The 20,689-nt window shown below is 39.8% G+C and overlaps 1 protein-coding gene across 1 annotated transcript in view; it reads left to right on the forward strand.

The window, feature by feature from the left end:
• Positions 1-19,489, forward strand: part of Mgat3 (beta-1,4-mannosyl-glycoprotein 4-beta-N-acetylglucosaminyltransferase) — a 48,294-nt gene extending 28,805 nt beyond the window's left edge. The window contains 2 exon segments of the mRNA XM_071658809.1: positions 17,371-18,465; positions 18,467-19,489. Of these exon segments, the coding sequence (XP_071514910.1) occupies positions 17,371-18,465; positions 18,467-18,568 (1,197 nt within the window). The 3' untranslated portion in view covers positions 18,569-19,489.
• The last annotated feature ends 1,200 nt before the right edge of the window (positions 19,490-20,689 follow it).

Raw genomic sequence — 20,689 nt, forward strand, 5'->3', positions numbered from 1 at the left:
TTGACTTGACCCTCAACCCTACTGTACCTAATAACCTTGCTCTTATTCACATTTACTCTTAACTTTCTTCTTTCACACACTTTACCAAACTCAGTCACCCGCTTCTGCAGTTTCTCACATGAATCAGCCACCAGCGCTGTATCATCAGCGAACAACAACTGACTCACTTCCCAAGCTCTCTCATCCCCAACAGACTTCATACTTGCCCCTCTTTCCAAAACTCTTGCATTCACCTCCCTAACAACCCCATCCATAAACAAATTAAACAACCATGGAGACATCACACACCCCTGCCGCAAACCTACATTCACTGAGAACCAATATATATATATATATATATATATATATGGAAGTAAGGGGAGTGGGGGAGGAATGGGAGGTATTTAGGGAAGCAGTGATGGATTGCGCAAAAGATGCTTGTGGCATGAGAAGAGTGGGAGGTGGGTTGATTAGAAAGGGTAGTGAGTGGTGGGATGAAGAAGTGATATTATTAGTGAAAGAGAAGAGAGAGGCATTTGGACGATTTTTGCAGGGAAAAAATGCAATTGAGTGGGAGATGTATAAAAGAAAGAGACAGGAGGTCAAGAGAAAGATGCAAGAGGTGAAAAAGAGGGCAAATGAGAGTTGGGGTGAGAGAGTATCATTGAATTTTAGGGAGAATAAAAAGATGTTCTGGAAGGAGGTAAATAAAGTGTGTAAGACAAGGGAGCAAATGGGAACTTCAGTGAAGGGCGCAAATGGGGAGGTGATAACAAGTAGTGGTGATGTGAGAAGGAGATGGAGTGAGTATTTTGAAGGTTTGTTGAATGTGTCTGATGATAGAGTGGCAGATATAGGGTGTTTTGGTCGAGGTGGTGTGCAAAGTGAGAGGGTTAGGGAAAATGATTTGGTAAACAGAGAAGAGGTAGTAAAAGCTTTGCGGAAGATGAAAGCCGGCAAGGCAGCAGGTTTGGATGATATTGCAGTGGAATTTATTAAAAAAGGGGGTGACTGTATTATTGACTGGTTGGTAAGGTTATTTATTGTATGTATGACTCATGGTGAGGTGCCTGAGGATTGGCAGAATGCGTGCATAGTGCCATTGTACAAAGGCAAAGGGGATAAGAGTGAGTGCTCAAATTACAGAGGTATAAGTTTATTGAGTATTCCTGGGAAATTATTTGGGAGGGTATTGATTGAGAGGGTGAAGGCATGTACAGAGCATCAGATTGGGGAAGAGCAGTGTGGTTTCAGAAGTGGTAGAGGATGTGTGGATCAGGTGTTTGCTTTGAAGAATGTATGTGAGAAATACTTAGAAAAGCGAATGGATTTGTATGTAGCATTTATGGATCTGGAGAAGGCATATGATAGAGTTGATAGAGATGCTCTGTGGAAGGTATTAAGAATATATGGTGTGGGAGGCAAGTTGTTAGAAGCAGTGAAAAGTTTTTATCGAGGATGCCAGGCATGTGTACGTGTGGGAAGAGAGGAAAGTGATTGGTTCTCAGTGAATGTAGGTTTGCGGCAGGGGTGTGTAATGTCTCCATGGTTGTTTAATTTGTTTATGGATGGGGTTGTTAGGGAGGTGAATGCAAGAGTTTTGGAAAGAGGGGCAAGTATGAAGTCTGTTGGGGATGAGAGAGCTTGGGAAGTGAGTCAGTTGTTGTTCGCTGATGATACAGCGCTGGTGGCTGATTCATGTGAGAAACTGCAGAAGCTGGTGACTGAGTTTGGTAAAGTGTGTGAAAGAAGAAAGTTAAGAGTAAATGTGAATAAGAGCAAGGTAATTAGGTACAGTAGGGTTGAGGGTCAAGTCAATTGGGAGGTAAGTTTGAATGGAGAAAAACTGGAGGAAGTAAAGTGTTTTAGATATCTGGGAGTGGATCTGGCAGCGGATGGAACCATGGAAGCGGAAGTGGATCATAGGGTGGGGGAGGGGGCGAAAATCCTGGGAGCCTTGAAGAATGTGTGGAAGTCAAGAACATTATCTCGGAAAGCAAAAATGGGTATGTTTGAAGGAATAGTGGTTTCAACAATGTTGTATGGTTGTGAGGCATGGGCTATGGATAGAGTTGTGCGCAGGAGGATGGATGTGCTGGAAATGAGATGTTTGAGGACAATGTGTGGTGTGAGGTGGTTTGATCGAGTAAGTAACGTAAGGGTAAGAGAGATGTGTGGAAATAAAAAGAGCATGGTTGAGAGAGCAGAATAGGGTGTTTTGAAATGATTTGGGCACATGGAGAGAATGAGTGAGGAAAGATTGACCAAGAGGATATATGTCTCGGTGGCCAAAGGAACGAGGAGAAGTGGGAGACCAAATTGGAGGTGGAAAGATGGAGTGAAAAAGATTTTGTGTGATTGGGGCCTGAACATGCAGGAGGGTGAAAGGAGGGCAAGGAATAGAGTGAATTGGATCGATGTGGTATACTGGGGTTGACGTGCTGTCAGTGGATTGAATCAGGGCATGTGAAGCGTCTGGGGTAAACCATGGAAAGCTGTGTAGGTATGTATATTTGCGTGTGTGGACATATGTATATGCATGTTGTATGGGGGTGGGTTGGGCCATTTCTTTCGTCTGTTTCCTTGCGCTACCTTGTGAATATATATGGATGGAGTGATAAGAGAGACGAAAGCAAAACTAGGGAAAAGGGATGCAGAGATAGATTATGGTGGTGAGATATGGTGGCTAGTAGCAAGTCTGTTTGTGGATGATACTGTGTTGTTTGCCAAAAGTGAAGAGGAGTTGCAGAAGGTTGTAAGTGTTTTTATGATGTGTGTAAGCATAGGAATTTAAATGTAAATGCAAGTAAAAGTACAGTAATAGCGCTTGAAAGGAAACGGAGTGAAAGTATAGATTCTGTAAAACCATATAAAGTGAAAGAAGAAAGTGTACTAAATTGTGCTTTGGATATGGGGGTAGAAAGACTTGAAGAAGTGAGAAAATTTAAGTATCTTGGAGCTGATGTGGAAGGAGAGAGAAGGGAGAGAGCAGTACAGGGTAGAAGAGTTACTGGTCCTTCAATGAATATTGAAGGATAGAGGTGTAATTATGGAAGTGAAGAGAGGAGTAAGGGACAGCATAGTTCTCTCAGTCCTGACTTATGCAGCTGAAACTTGGGCATGGAATGAGTCACAGAGGTCTGTAATCCAAGCTGTGGAAATGAGCTATTTTAGAAGAGCATGTGGTGTGACTGGATGGGATGAAGAAAGAAATGAAGAGGTGTATGAGATTTACATGAGAAAGATAGACAACAGGTGGCCTGATTGGCCCAGAAATGGGTTGTTTGGTAAAAAGAAAATAGTTAACTTGACAAGAAAATATAATTTTGCTCATCAGTTTTGTAAGCTATCACCGACTCCCCGTTTCTGCACATTGTCCTTCTACCGTCTCTGTTACCACTGTCATTATAGTTTATTTCTGGCTTTTTTTTATCAGAGTACCTGAATTTACAAAATATATGTCTAAATGATTTGAAGGTATTTATAGTCTTAGCATTCACTATGTCTGACGGTAACTTATCCCTGTGCTCAACACACCTATTGGAAAAGAAGCTTTTTCCCATGTCTATACTCCATCTTTTAGCTTTGAGTTGTATTCCATTTGTCCTGGTAACTGTATTTTCTTTTCGAAAAGATGTTCATGATTTACATTTTCAAACTTGTTCAGAATTTTGAAAACTTGGAATAGGTCATTTTAGCCTATCTTTGTATGCCATATATTTAAGGTAAGGGATCAGTTTTGTTGCATGTCTTTGCACTTGCTCTAATTCTTCATCTTTTTTTAATAGTTTGGGAACTAAAACTGGACTGCATATTCAAGGTGTGGTCTTACTAGAGAATTATAATGTGAAATTTTTTTTGGGTGTTTTGTAATCTATGTTCCTGGCTATGAAACCCAACATTTAGTTGCCTTTTTTGCTTGCTGCTTGACGCAGTTTAGTGTACTTCAGATTGTTGCTAAAGATAACTCCAAGGCCCTTTTCTTCATTTACTTTAGTAATAGAGTTTCCGAATAGTTTGAAGTCATAATGTATAATCTTGTTTCCAGAGAACATAACTTTACACTTGTTTACATTAAACTTCATTTGCCATCTGTCTGACCACTTTGCTAGTAAGTTAAGATCTCTTTGAATCATTTCGCTGTCCCTCCTGTTTACAGCTCTACCTCCTAGTTTAGTATCGTCAGCAAATTTGGAGATCTTGGATATGAGACCAAATTCTAGGTCATTAATGTACATCATGAAAAGAATTGGGCCTAGGAGAAACCCCTGTGGCACACCACTCATTACGTAGCCAATCTGAGGCTTTGCCATTTAATACTACATGCTGCTTTCCTCCGGTAAGCCAGTCTCTGATCCATGTACAGAATTCTTCACCGATTTTGTGTGCTTGACTTTATGTAAAATTCTCTTGTGAGGTACTTTTGAAAGCCTTTTGGAAATCTAGATATACTACATCAAATGATACTTTTTCATCCCAGTTCTAATTCATAACAATGAAAAATTGCAGTAAATTAGTCAGGCAGGATCATCTATTGCAGAAACCGTGTTGGTTGTCCTACATAATATTGTGATCTAGAAATGTGACAGTTTTTACTGGTATTATTTTTCATTGTTTTACCTAATACTGACGTAAGACTAATTGGGCGGAAGTTCATGACACTCTTTTTGTCTCCTTTTTAATATATAGAGTAACATTTGCTAGTTTCCAGTCAGTTGGCACCTGACCATCTGCTAGAGATTTGATGAATATTTATGATATTGGGTTTATCAGCTGTCTCCTGACCTTTTTGAAAATCTTAGAACTAAGTTATCTGGGCTGTTGGATTTGTTAAGATTTCATTGGTTCAGATATTTAAGTACTTCAGAGCTCTTTATTTCTCTAACCTTCAATTCTTCTTCATCAGGTCCTTGAAATATTGTTATTGGTTGCAGTTTTTGAGATGTTTCTTCGGTTGTGAATATGGAGTTAAAAGAATGATTTAGTATGGTCGCCATTTTCTTGTCATCTGTTAGTGTTTCATGTTCATTTCATAATGGTCCAATTCCTTCTTGTACTGTTTTCCTATGTCTTATATATTTGAAGAATTCCTCAGGATTCTCAGCTTTCAAGGATATTCATTTTTCTTCCTCACATTTACTCTGTCTTATGGCCTTACACTTTCTGTGGATTTTCATCAATTCCTGGTGATTTTCATGGGTTCCTATTGATCTGAATTTCTTATATGTTTTCTTCTTTTGGCATATTAGTCCTTCTATTCTCCTATTCATCCATGAGAGATATGGTATGGCAAGGAATGAATTGTAGAGTAGAATGGGTGAAATGTAATACTTTGAGATGATTTGGGCATGTGGAAAGAATGCAAGCCTGGGAGTCTACAAGGAGAGTGTGTAATAGTACAGTTAAACGCGTTGATGTGACTGGAAGACCACCTGTAACATGGGCTAATAGGGTTAAGGAATACTGGAGGGAGAGAAATAGTAGAAGAATGCATGGAATGGTGTATTTGAGGGAGGCATGTAAGGATAAGGGATGAGAGGAGACATTTGCTGTGATTCCCAGAGGAAATGGGCATCAGAGATATAGGTAGATAGATAGTGGTATACTAGAGTTGACGTGCTGTCAGTGGACTGAACCAGGGCACATTAAGTGTTCAGGGTAAACCATGGAATGGCTTATGGGGCTTGTTTATAGATAGGGTGTTGTGGTTTTGGTGCATTACATGATAGCTAGAGAATGGATGTGGCCTTTCTGTCTGTCTTTCTATCTATATCTCCACCTATCCCTGTCCTTACATGCCTCCCTTGCACACACTTATTCATGAATTGTTCCATCATTTCTCTCCCTCCAGTATTCTTCCTCTCCCCATGTCATAGGTAGCCTTCCTCTCACACCTACCCCTTTAATTGTACTCACATATGCTTTCCTTGTTCACTCCCTATCTTGCATTCTTTCCATGTGTTAGACGACCTCAAAGTATTGCACTTCACACACTCTACCACTCCAAAAATCATTCCCTTTGCATTGCTGCTTTACCACATCTCTTTTACACCTCTCATTTCTTTCTTCATTCAATCTTGTCATATTACATGCTCCTCTCCGATAGCTCATTTCCACAGTCTGGATTCTTGAACTCCATGACTCATTCCATGTCCATGTTTCAGCTGCGTAGTTCAGGTTAGGAAGGACTGTGCTGTCTCTTAATCTTCTCTTCACTCCATACTTACACCTCTACCTTTCATTATTCTATTAAGGGCCCCAATGATTCATCTACCCTGTACTGCTTTCTCCCATATCTCTCCTATATCATCAGACTTACCCTAGACAGCCCCTAAATACTTTACTTCTCTCATCTCTATGAGTCTTCTTCCCCCCATATCCAAAACACAGCTAAGTACTTTTTCTTCTTCCACCCTATATGGTTTTGCAAAATCTGTATTTTCATTGTTTTCTTTGAAACACCGTTACCTTATTTTTAATTGCATTTACCTTCAATTGCCTATGCTTACACATATCATAAAACATACAATCTTCTGCACCTCTTCATCAATCTCAGCAAATGACAGTGTCATCCCCAAACAAGCTTTCCACTAGCCACCATATCTCACTGCCATACTTCATCTCTACACGGACTTTTCTTAGTTTTGTTCTCATCTCTCTTATCACTCCATCCATATATATATTGAAAAGCCATGATGATATCACATGCGGCACAGTGATATCAGACAACACTGCCCCACACACATGTATACTAAAACTTGCACTCAATTCTCCATTCATTCTTACGCATGCTATGCTCCTCGGTGGAAGGCTTTCACACCATTCAGCACTTGTCCCCCTACCCTATATATCCTCAACACTTCCCATAATGCATTCCACTCTGACAGATCCCAGAAACCATTCCACATGACTGTCATATGCTTTCTCCAGATCCATAAGAGTTGCATACAGCTCATTACCTTTCGTTAAATTCGTTTTCAGTTATCTTCACCCCAAAAATCTGATACACACATCCACTGCCTTTCCTAAAACTCTCTTTCTTGTCTTGTTCTAATCTAATCTTCTTCCAAAATATTTTCTCATTCTCCTTGAAGTTTGCCAATGATCCTGCACCCCCAACTCTCATTTGCTTCTTTTTCAGCCTCTGCACCTTCCTCTTGACCACTTGTCTTTTCATATTATACATCTCTCAATCATTCATACTTCTTCTCTGCATGTAACACCCTTACACCTTTCTTTTTCTCTATCACTAACAACTTACCTTTCTTACTCCGCCAATGACTACCCCTTCTCACATGCCCACATCCCACCTTCCACTTTTCTCTTACATGTGTTAACACTGCTACCCCATATACCTCCCATTTCCTGCCCACTTCCTTAAATTCATTTATTGTCACCTTATGCCAATCTTTGCTTAAACTCTTGATATTTCCGAACACAAGCCTCTCTTTCTAGCTCACTCACTATCACCATTTTTTCCCATTTATAGTATTTCCTTTATTCTTAAAACCTCTACAAACTTTTACCCTCACCTCCACCATGAAGTGAGCAGTCATCCCTCCAGCTGCCCCTCTCAGCACAATGACATCTAAAAGTCTCGATTTAGCTTGCATATCACTTAGGATATCATCCAGTAATGCCTGCATACCGTCAACCCCAATCACCCACATATGCTTATGTTTGTCTCATTATTTAATCCAGGTATTCCCAATCACCAGTCCTTTTTTTATCACACCCACAGGCTGTTCACCATATTCATTAGCATGGGTTACACCTTGCCCCTCAATTATACCTTCATCTGCCATGTCACCCTGTCTTGCATTCAAAATCACCCACTTATAATATTTGGTACCCCACATCATAATTTCAAATGTGTTGACATATAAATGAAATGAAGCATGTAAATTGCTATGAACAATTAAAAGAACTAAAGCTTTACAGTCTAGAGTGTCAGATGGAGAAATATATAACATATGCTTGGCAACAAAGAGAGGGAATGAAGAAAAGTGTTTTGAATCTGAAACAACCAAAGATGATACAAAATCATTAAGTTAAAAGTAATTCCTGGGAACATGACAAAAATGCATGAGACAGATACAGGAATGCCCATCAAGGAAATTGGAATGATTATATTATGCAATACTTAGTGATCTAAGAAATTAAACTTCAATGGAGTGACTACAGAAATATTGAAAAGAAGATTAGACTTGTGGTTAAGGGCAGTATCGGATGAACCTAGAATAGATAACCATGTCAGAAGAGTAGCTCCAGAAAAAGATAGCATCATACAGCAAGTAAGACCAGTGAGGGGATGAAGTGAGGCAGTTGAGAGAAAGTGTCCAACATACAAGTCAAATGTTAAGTGCATCATCCTAACCTATGGCAAAATCTTGTCATAGGTACTCACTCCTATTGCTGTTTGGTGCAAAAGTAATAACAATCACTCACTTCTTGTCATCCATTTTCATCTTCACCCACATCATTCTGAGGTTCACTTCCTTACACTCCTTCACACATTCCTTACTAACAGTCTGTCCTTCAGTGGCATAATAAATAGAAAATTACATCAAAAGAGGAATAAGGTTGACAAACTTGAGTAAGCCATTTGCAGACTGGTTTGCTATTGTTTAGCATAAAAGAAAGATGATATGCATCTTGGACTGTTCCCTCACTTTCTTCCCATTTCAGCTATTCTCTTTTTTTGCTGGTTCATGAATTTAACGATGAATAAAACCTCATTGTTTTGTATTGTTCCATTATAAAGAATGAAAAAAAGGGAAAGATGTTGATCTTCAAGTAAAGTTAGATATTTTGATGCTGTAGCTGCAGCCATATCAAGCATTGATACAGTAGGCTTAACTAATGTTTATTGCAATAGAAACATGGCTCATAGCTGTTCTTCTATCAACTTATCTGCTAGTGTGTGCAATTTTAACATAAGATGTCATGGAACGCCTGCTACTATGAATAAATATGTGAAGCATAATGGCAATTGTTCCTTCTTGAGAAAAAGGCCTTAGGAAAATGTTGATATTGAATTAGGGTTACATGTAAATGTTCTGATGCTTAAGCCACAGCTATAGTGAGTGTTCAAGGGAGTAGAAAGCAATTGTTGCTCATAAACACACCAAATGCTTCATGTCATCATCTGTCCTAAGTTTTTGATAATTTGCAAGTTCTATCTGTCATAATTTCATGAAACCTCTGTTAAAGTGGATTAGAACTTCCAGCTCAATGAAAGAAGTTAAATATATGTAAATTTTAAAGCCCATAATTGATGAAACCATTGAGTTGGTTAACCTGAGGGCTAACCCACTTGATGTTTTCATTGACTATGTTCTTTCGTATCTTCTTTTATTTTTCTCCCGTTTTCCATGTATGATGATTGATAATCATATATATTTTATTTCTTGGTTGTCTGGGGAACAGTTAAGCTGAAGGAGGTTGTTTTGGTTTTAGTCTAGCATTAGTGACCATGTCCCTGTAAACCCCACATTGGTAAGTAAGACACGGAGTGATATTTTGGAGACTTTCTGGAAAACAAGTGCATTGTATTTAATGGGAAATATGGTGGTTCTAGGCAAAGATCAAGAGGAATTGAATGAAACTCATAAGTAGATATGAAAATGTAGTATATATGGACTATATTTCTGCTCTTGGAAATGATTTAGGAAATTTTTTGACATCCTACCTCACCCTTTTACTTGCCTTACTGTGGATAATTGAAAAATGAGATGCAAGGTATAAAAGTATGGAGGAGTAGTACTGTCATCAATGGTGAGTTTTAGAAACATGATTTCAATTTGTGTGAGTTCACAGCTGGGTAACAGCATGTGGACAGTAATTTAGGGGCAATTGATGTTTATTGTCTTTTTAAATGAATATTTATTTATTTTATTCATTTATTTATTTTGCTTTGTCGCTGTCTCCCGCATTAGTGAGGTAGTGCAAGGAAACAGACGAAAGAATGGCTCAACCCACCCAAATACACATGTATATCATACACGTCCACACACGCAAATATACATACCTATACATCTCAATGTACACATATATATACTCACACAGACATATACATATATACACATGTACATAATTCATACTGTCTGCCTTTATTTATTCCCATCGCCACCTCGCCACACATGGAATAACAAACCCCCTCCCCCCTCATGTTTGCGAGGTAGCGCTAGGAAAAGACAACAAAGGCCCCATTCATTCACACTCAGTCTCTAGCTGTCATGTAATAATGCACCGAAACCAATGCTCCCTTTCCACATCCAGGCCCCACAGAACTTTCCATGGTTTACCCCAGATGCTTCACATGTGCTGGTTCAATCCATTGACAGCACGTCGACCCCGGTATACCACATCATTCCAATTCACTCTATTCCTTGCACGCCTTTCGCCCTCCTGCATGTTCAGGCCCCGATCACTCAAAATCTTTTTCTCTCCATCTTTCCACCTCCAATTTGGTTCCCACTTCTCCTCGTTCCCTCCACCTCTGACACATATATCCTCTTGGTCAATCTTTCCTCACTCATTCTCTCCATGTGACCAAACCATTTTAAAACACCTTCTGCTCTCTCAACCACACTCTTTTTATTTCCACACATCTCTCTTACCCTTACATTACTTACTTGATCAAACCACCTCACACCACATATTGTCCTCAAACATCTCATTTTCAGCACATCCACCCTCCTGCGCACAACTCTATCCATAGCCCACGCCTCGCAACCATACAACATTGTTGAAACCACTATTCCCTGAAACATACCCATTTTTGCTTTCCGCGATAATGTTCTCGACTTCCAAACATTCTTCAAGGCTCCCAGAATTTTCGCCCCCTCCCCCACCCTATGATTCACTTCCGCTTCCATGGTTCCATCCACTGCCAGATCCACTCCCAGATATCTAAAACACTTTACTTCCAACAGTTTTTCTCCATTCAAACTTACCTCCCAAATGACTTGACCCTCAACCCTACTGTACCTAATAACTTTGCTCTTATTCACATTTACTTTTAACTTTCTTCTTTCACACACTTTACCAAACTCAGTCACCAGCTTCTGCAGTTTCTCACATGAATCAGCCACCAGCGCTGTATCATCAGCGAACAACAACTGACTCACTTCCCACGCTCTCTCATCCACAAGAGACTGCATACTTGCCCCTCTTTCCAAAACTCTTGCATTCACCTCCCTAACAACCCCATCCATAAACAAATTAAACAACCTTGGAGACATCACACACCCCTGCCACAAACCTACATTCACTGAGAACCAATCACTTTGCTCTCTTCCTACACGTACACATGCCTTACATCCGCGATAAAAACTTTTCACTGCTTCTAACAACTTACCTCCCATACCATATATTCTTAATACCTTCCACAGAGCATCTCTATCAGTTCTATCATATGCCTTCTCCAGATCCATAAATGCCACATACAAATCCATCTGCTTTTCTAAGTATTTCAAACGTACATTCTTCAAAGCAAACACCTGATCCACACATCCTCTACCACTTCTGAAACCACACTGCTCTTCCCCAATCTGATGCTCTGTACTTGCCTTCACCCTCTCAGTCAATACCTTCCCATATAATTTCCCGGGAATACTCAACAAACTTATACCTCTGTAATTTGAGGACTCACTCTTATCCCCTTTGCCTTTGTACAATGGCACTATGCAAGCATTATGCCAATCCTCAGGCACCTCACCATGAATCATACATACATTAAATAACCTTACGAACCAGTCAACAACACAGTCACCCCCTTTTTTAATAAATTTCACTGCAATACCATCCAAACCCGCTGCCTTGCTGGCTTTCATCTTCTGCAAAGCTTTACTACCTCTTCTCTGTTTACCAAATCATTTTCCCTAACCCTCTCACTTTGCACAGCACCTCGACCAAAACACCCTATATCTGCCACTCTATCATCAAACACATTCAACAAACCTTCAAAATACTCACTCCATCTCCTTCTCACATCACCACTACTTGTTATCACCTTCCTCATTAGCCCCCTTCACTGAAGTTCGTATTTGCTCTCTTGTCTTACGCACTTTATTTACCTCCTTCCAAAACATCTTTTTATTCTCCCTAAAATTTAATGATACTCTCTCACCCCAACTCTCATTTGCCCTCTCCTTCACCTCTTTCACCTTTCTCTTGACCTCCTGCCTCTTTCTTTTATACGTCTCCCACTCATTTGCATTTTTTCCCTGCAAAAATCGTCCAAATGCCTGTCTCTTCTCTTTCACTAATAATCTTACTTCTTCATCCCACCACTCACTACCCTTTCTAATCAACCCACCTCCCACGCTTCTCATGCCACAAGCATCTTTTGCGCAATCCATCACTGCTTCTCTAAATACATCCCATTCCTCCCCCACTCCCCTTACCTCTTTTGTTCTCACCTTTTTCCATTCTGTACTCAGTCTCTCCTGGTACTTCCTCACACAAGTCTCCTTCCCAAGCTCATTTACTCTCACCACTCTCTTCACCCCAACATTCTCTCTTCTTTTCTGAAAACTCTTACAAATCTTCACCTTCGCCTTCACAAGATAATGATCAGACATCCCTCCAGTTTCTCCTCTCAGCACATTAACATCAAAAGTCTCTCTCACGCGCCTATCAATTAACATGTAATCCAGTAATGCTCTCTGGCCATCTCTCCTACTTACATACGTATACTTATGTATATCTCGCTTTTTAAACCAGGTATTCCCAATCACCAGTCTTTTTCAGCCCATAAATCTACAAGCTCTTCACCATTTCCATTTACAACACTGAACACCCCATGTATACCAATTATTCCCTCAACTGCCACATTACTCACCTTTGCATTCAAATCACCCATCACTATAACCCGGTCTTGTGCATCAAAACTACTAACACACTCGCTCAGCTGCTCCCAAAACACTTGCCTCTCATGATCTTTCTTCTCATGCCCAGGTGCATATGCACCAATAATCACCCATCTCTCTCCATCAACTTTCAGTTTTACCCATATCAATCTAGAATTTACATTCTTACATTCTATCACATACTCCCACAACTCCTGTTTCAGGAGTAGTGCTACTCCTTTCTTGCTCTTGTCCTCTCACTAACCCCTGACTTTACTCCCAAGACATTCTCAAACCACTCTTCCCTTTTACCCTTGAGCTTCGTTTCACTCAGAGCCAAAACATCCAGGTTCCTTTCCTCAAACATACTACCTATTTCTCCTTTTTTCTCATCTTGGTTACATCCACACACATTTAGACACCCCAGTCTGAGCCTTAGAGGAGGATGAGCACTCCCCGTGTGACTCCTTCTTCTGTTTCCCCTTTTAGAAAGTTAAACTACAAGGAGGGGAGGGTTTCTGGCCCCCCACTTCCGTCCCCCTTAGACGCCTTCTACGACACGTGAGGAGTGCGTGGGAAGTATTCTTTCTCCCCTATCCCCAGGGATAGAAGTGGGATACCTAATTGGAGGTGGAAAGATGGAGTGAAAAAGATTTTGAGTGATTGGGGCCTGAACAGACAGGAGGGTGAAAGGTGTGCAAGGAAATTAAATGAAATTTGGACTTATATGATAAAGGGTTCATGTAAATAGGTAAATAGTTGTTATATGGTAGCAGCTTGCACTGCTTATTTCTTGTATGATCAAATTAAAGTATCTTTCTTAAGGCCAGTGTTTTATGCTGGGAAAATATATATTATGTTTATTTACTTTGCCTTATCGCTGTCTCCCGCATTAGCGAGGTAGTGCAAGGAAACAGTTGAAAGAATGGCCCAACTCACCCACATACACATGTATATACGTACATGTCCCCACATGCAAATATACATACCTATACATCTCAACGTATACATATATACACACGCACAGACATATACTTATATACACATGCACATAAATTCATACTGTCTGTCTTCATTCATTCCCATCGCCACCTTGCCACACATGAAATAACAACCCCCTCCCCCCGCATGTGTGCAAGGCAGCGCTAGGAAAAGACAACAAAGGCCACATTCGTTCGCACTCAGTCTCTAGCTGTCATGTAATAATGCACCGAAACCACAGCTCCCTTTCCACATCCAGGCCCCACAGAACTTTCCATGGTTTACACCTCACGCTTCACATGCCCTGATTCAATCCATTGACAGCATGTCGACCCCGGTATACCACATCGTTCCAATTCACTCTATTCCTTGCACACCCTCCTGTATGTTCAGGCCCCGATCACTCAAAATCTTTTTCACTCCATCTTTCCACCTCCAATTTGGTCTCCCACTTCTCCTCGTTCCCTCCACCTCTGACACATATATCCTATTTGTCAAACTTTCCTCACTCTTTCTCTCCATGTGACCAATCCATTTCAAAACACCCTCTTCTGCTATCTAAACCACACTCTTTTTATTACCACACATCTCTCTTACCCTGTTATTACTTATTTGACCAAACCACCTCACACCACACATTGTCCTCAAACATCTCATTTCCAGCACATCCACCCTCCTGCGCACAACTCTATCCATAGCCCACGCCTCGCAACCATATAACATTGTTGGAACCACTATTCCTTGAAACATACCCATTTTTGCTTTTCGAGATGATGTTCTCGACTTCCACATGTTCTTCAACGCTCCCAGAATTTTCGCCCCTCCCCCACCCTATGATTCACTTCCGCTTCCATGGTTCCATCCGCTGAAAATCCACTCCCAGGTATCAAAAACACTTCATTTCCTCCAGTTTTTCACCATTCAAACTTACCTCCCAATTGACTTGACCCTCAACCCTACTGTACCAAAAACCTTGCTCTTATTCACATTCACTCTAAGCTTTCTTCTTTCACACACTTGGTTACCAAACTCAGTCACCAGCTTCTGCAGTTTCTTACATGAATCAACCACCAGCGCTGTATCATTAGCGAACAACAACTGACTCACTTCCCAAGCTCTCTCATCCACAACCAGACCATACTTGCCCCTCTTTCCAAAACTCTTGCATTCACCTCCCTAACAACACCATCCATAAACAAATTAAACAACCATGGAGACATCACACACCCCCGCCGCAAACCTACATTCTCTGAGAACCAATCACTTTCCTCTCTTCCTACATGTACACATGCCTTACATCCGCGATAAAAACTTTTCACTGCTTCTAACAACTTGCCTCCCACACCATATATTCTTAATACCTTCCACAGAGCATCTCTATCAACTCTTATCATATGCCTTCTCCAGATCCTGTAAATGCTACATACAAATCCATTTGCTTTTCTAAGTATTTCTCACATACAGTTTTCAAAGCAAACACCTGATCCACACATCCTCTATCACTTCTGAAACCACACTGCTCTTCCCCAATCTGATGCTCTGTACATGTCTTCACCCTCTCAATCAATACCCTCCCTTATAATTTCCCAGGAATACTCAACGAACTTATACCTCTGTAATTTGAGCACTCACTTTTATCTCCTTTGCCTTTGTACAGTGGCACTATGCAAGCATTCCGCCAATCCTCAGGCACCTCACCATGAGTCATGCATACATTAAATAACCTTACCAACCAGCCAACAATGCAGTCACCCTCTTTTTTAATAAATTCCGCAAAGCTTTTACTACCTCATCTCTGTTTACCAAATCATTTTCCCAAACCCTTTCACTTTGCACACCACTTCGACCAAAACACCCTATATCTGCCACTCTATCATCAAACACATTCAACAAACCTTCAAAATACTCACTCCATCTCCTTCTCACATCACCACTACGTGTTATCAACTCCCCATTAGCCCCCTTCACTGAAGTTCTCATTTGTTCCCTTGTCTTACGCACTTTGTTTACCTCCTTCCAAAACATCTTTTTATTTTTCCTAAAATTTAACGATACTCTCTCACCACAACTCTCATTTGCCCTCTTTTTCACCTCTTGCACCTTTCTCTTGACCTCCTGCCTCTTTCTACATCTCTTCGTAATTTGCTTTATTTCCCTGCAAAAATCGTCCAAATGCCTCTCTCTTCTCTTTCACTAATAATCTTGCTTCTCCGTCCCACCACTCTACCCTTTCTAATCTGCCCACCTCCCACGCTTCTCATGCCACAAGCATCTTCTGCACAAGCCATCACTGCTTCCCTATATACATCCCATTCCTCTCCCACTCCCCTTACCTCCTTTGTTCTCACCTTTTTCCATTCTGTACTCAGTCTCTCCTGGTACTTCCTCACACAAGTCTCCTTCCCAAGCTCATTTACTCTCACCACTCTCTTCACCCCAACATTCTCTCTTCTTTTCTGAAAACCTCTACAAATCTTCACCTTCGCCTCCACAAGATAATGATCAGACATCCCTCTAGTTGCACCTCTCAGCACATTAACATCCAAAAGTCTCTCTAACGCCTATCAATTGACACGTAATCCCATAACGGTCTCTAGCCATCTCTCCTGCTTACATATGTATACTTATGTATATCTCTTTTTAAACCAGGTATCCCAATCACCAGTCCTTTTTCAGCCCATAAATCTACAAGCTCTTCACCATTTCCATTTACAACACTGAAAACCCCATGTACACCAATTGTTCCCTCAACTGCCACAGTACTCACCTTTGCATTCAAATCACCCATCACTATAACCTGGTCTCGTGCATCAAAACTACTAACACACTCATTCAGCTGCTCCCAAAACACTTGCCTCTCATGATCTTTCTTCTCATGCCCAGGTGCATATGCACTAATAATCACCCATTTCTCTCCATCAACTTTCAGTTTTACTTTCTTACACTCTATCACATACTTCCACCACTCCTGTTTCAGGAGTAGTGCTACTCCTTCCCTTGCTCTTGTCCTCTCACTAACCCCTGACTTTACTCCCAAGACATTCCCAAACCACTCCTCCCCTTTACCCTTGAGCTTCGTTTCACTCAGGGCCAAAACATCCAGGTTCCTTTCCTCAAGCATACTACCTATCTCTCCTTTTTCTCATCTTGGTTACATCCACACACATTTAAATACCCCAATCTGAGCCTTCGAGGAGGATGAGCACTCCCTGCGTGACTCCTTCTGTTTCCCCTTTTAGAAAGTTAAAATACAAGGAGGGGAGGGTTTCTGCCCCCCTGCTCCCATCTCCATTAGTCACCTTCTACAACATGTGAGGAATGCGTGGGAAGTAGTCTTTCTCCCCTATCCCCAGGGAAAATACGTCATTGAATAACTTTACGTTATGTAGTGTCTTTCTCTGTCGTATTTGAAACATATTTTCAAGTGATTACAGATATATATTGTGATTCCACTGTTTACAAGAGCTTTTGTTTAAGTATTATAGCTTAAAACTTGACAAACACATTAGAATTAAAAGAAATTGATTCTCATAGTGTACATTCTGTCTTTTTTCAGATTTTCTTGGGAATCTGGTTCTTCTCCCAACCTCTTGATCCACCCAAAGAATTCCTGAGGCGCTTGTTCAGTGAAGGTGGACAAAGCATTTTGCATCTAATAGATCAACCAGTGTCCAGTTATTATAGTATCTTTGGGAAAGATATGTGTGTCAAAGAGGGGACAGTTATAGAGCAGAGCTCCGAAGGCAACTGTGTATGTCGAGATGGATGGATAGGGCAAAGGTGTGGAGTGCCTGAGGTAATCCACAAAACAGATTGGATGGTAAATCGAGAACTCACCCAGAAATTACAGCTTAAGAAAAGAGTAAGAAGGATCATTTTGGTGACACCTTTTTGTTACGAATTTGATATTTTTGAGACAAATGTTCATGAGCTTCATGAGCTTGTTGATGTGTATGTTATTGGGGAAACCAATTACACATTGGCTGATATACAGAATTCCTTACCTCTATTAGATAAGCTAAAAAATGGTTGGCTTAGAGATTATCAAAATAAGATCATATATGTACCTATTAATGAAAAAGATTTAAAAACAGATACCTTAATACAAAAGCTTTTTAACACTGGCCTGCGTCTTGTGAGTGATGTCCGCCCAGATGATCTTCTCATCCTTACCACTGGAGAGGAGATATTGAATCGTGATGTGGTTACTTTTCTCAAACTATTTAAGGGTTATCCATTACCAGTTAAGTGTCAGTTTAAGCACTACCTCTATGGATTTTATTGGCATGTATTAGAGAGAAGCTTTAATAATGCTACATCACAGGTATGTGCAGTATCATTCCAGTTTTTAGCCAATGCCTTTGAATATCAAGTATCTCGGCTACAAGCTGGAAGTATTCTAGAAGATGATCTAAATTTCTTCACTGCTAATGAACAGTCTGTTGCTGAATGGACTATTTCTGAGGCTGGTTGGAAGTGTCACCTTTGTCTTTCAGTTCAAAATATTTTTGAAAAATTTCTTAATTACCCACAAAGTCTTAGGCCAAAGTGGTTCTCAGAATACTCTTCTAGTATGTTGCCTTTTATTCAGCGCCTCATCAGATTTGGCCAAGATGAAAATCTAAACCCTGTTGGAAACAGTGAATTACCAGCAGCAAGAAAACTTACCTGCTTACTTGTCAAACCATAAGGAAAGCTTTATGTATCTGATGAAGAATCCATATGAGACAGTTTCCATCCACAATCTTGTTTAGTGCCTTGCATCCCTTACTGTGTACCAACTGACTTTAAAAGATAATGTTATTTTGATGTACTGATACCTGAAAATATAGTCTTTTGTGGCTCTTTGATATTGACAATACCACTTTTTCGGAAAGAATATACTTTTATAAAGATATATAGCACTGTACATAGAGCATATAGTATATTGTAAAGCATTACTTGGGTAGACTGTACTCAGAAATTAGTCTTTTGCCGAAGACACTTGTTGTAATCATGAATCAGCATTTGGACCATAGACTGAATTCATAAAATTTTTTGTATGTTTTTATTGGAATAGGTATATGATTATTACTTTAAATTTTTATCACAGCACTTCTTAGATACCATAATGAATTTAAATTTCATAAAACAGAAATGTCCAGCCGATAACATACAGTCAAACATATAACTGAAAAAGGAAAAAAAAAATCTGGAATGGTGAAATATGTGATTGCCAGCAGCATAAGGAGATAGAATCTGCTTAATGTCAGATATATTTATTGACTTAAGAATCACATAGGTAGCCACAGATATATATTACATTTTGTTCTGCCATATGTCAGTGAACTGCAGTCTCATTTAGATAACCAGTACAAATATATCCTGGGAACAATCTGAAAAGGGGAAAAAATTAGAGTAGGGAGAAAATAATTGATGCATAGTTTGCTGCTGTGTAAATAAAACTTTTTTCTTTTTTTCTTTACCATGTCTTTTGTTAAGTATTCACTTTACACTCCTTCCCGACATACGTCCGAGTTCTGTTCTGACCAACAGGTTGGATCTCGAAATGGACTTAAGTCAGATGTATGTCAGCATGGCATGTATAATTTGTATACCTGTACAGCATTCTTTTATCCTACTCAATTTCCATCATGATTATCTTTTTTTTTTTTATCAACTAGCTTATTATATGATTCTGTAGTTTGTTTTTACCTTTTATTTAAGATTCTTTAGTTCATATTTCATTTTTGTTTTTTGATTTATATATATTTTTTGGGAATATATGTGCCAATGGTCATAAGATGCATAGGTCATAAGAAGAGGATCAGGTGTATTCTGCTTTTGCAGTCTGTCTCCAGGAGTGTCTGTGAGTCAGTAATTACTTCCAGTTCGCCTGAATGAGTCTTATGTTGAAAAATATAAAATAAAAACTTATCAGCTTATGCTGTTACACTATAACTAAACCTCACAGGACTTTACTACAGACTATCAGCTTATGCTGTTACACTATAACTAAACCTCACAGGACTTTACCTACAGACAAAGGGGAAGAATCACTATTCATCATCATTAACGCTGATTTGTAGTTGAATGTTTCATATGGGCAAAGCAAGCCAGAGCCTGTACGTTTTTGTTTAAAATGATTTAGTTGCTGCACATCGGTTTACAGTGTATTGCTTGAGGGCTTCCTACAGCACATAGAAAACTTGGAAAAGAATTTATGGTACTTCTATTATGTGACAAATAAAGTAGTTGATCTTATCTCTCAAAGTAACACAATGATTGGGAAAGATTTGTTTGAAGGTGCAGAGTAAATAAGGAGAGGTCACTGGAAAATCAAATGCATTTTGATGTATGTTTCAAACTGCTAGATAGAACAGAATTGGTTTGAAGGCCAACAACAAATGAATCAGATATTAGGAAGTTGATTTATAAGGAGAAAGGACTTAGCCTGTTGATCATCCAATAATTCTTCTAGTACCGCTTTAATGTGTGGTGTAATGAGAATCTATGCCTTGACACTCTTGCCCCTGAGCACCCCATTTAATTGTTGGAGATCAAGCAGCAATACATATTAATTCAGTAAGTAACCATTTTAGGTGCATTATGTTTAAAGTTACAATTATTAAATGAACAGAACTCCATGTTCCATTTCATAGACAGGTTAGATCCAAGATAGCAAGATGATATTTTTTCTAACTTGCATGTTGTTTCCAACATTAATGAGGTAGCTCAGGTACAAACGAGAGGCCTTATTTGCTCACATCAATTATTTGGCTGTCAGTGTCATGCACTGAAACCACAGCCCCTTATTCACAACTAGGCTCCTTAGACCTTTCCATGGTTTCTCTCAGGTGCTTCAGATACCCTTGATCAGCCCGATGACATTATGT

The sequence above is a fragment of the Panulirus ornatus genome, chromosome 5 (genome assembly GCF_036320965.1).
Source record: "Panulirus ornatus isolate Po-2019 chromosome 5, ASM3632096v1, whole genome shotgun sequence".
Lineage (NCBI taxonomy): Eukaryota > Metazoa > Arthropoda > Malacostraca > Decapoda > Palinuridae > Panulirus > Panulirus ornatus.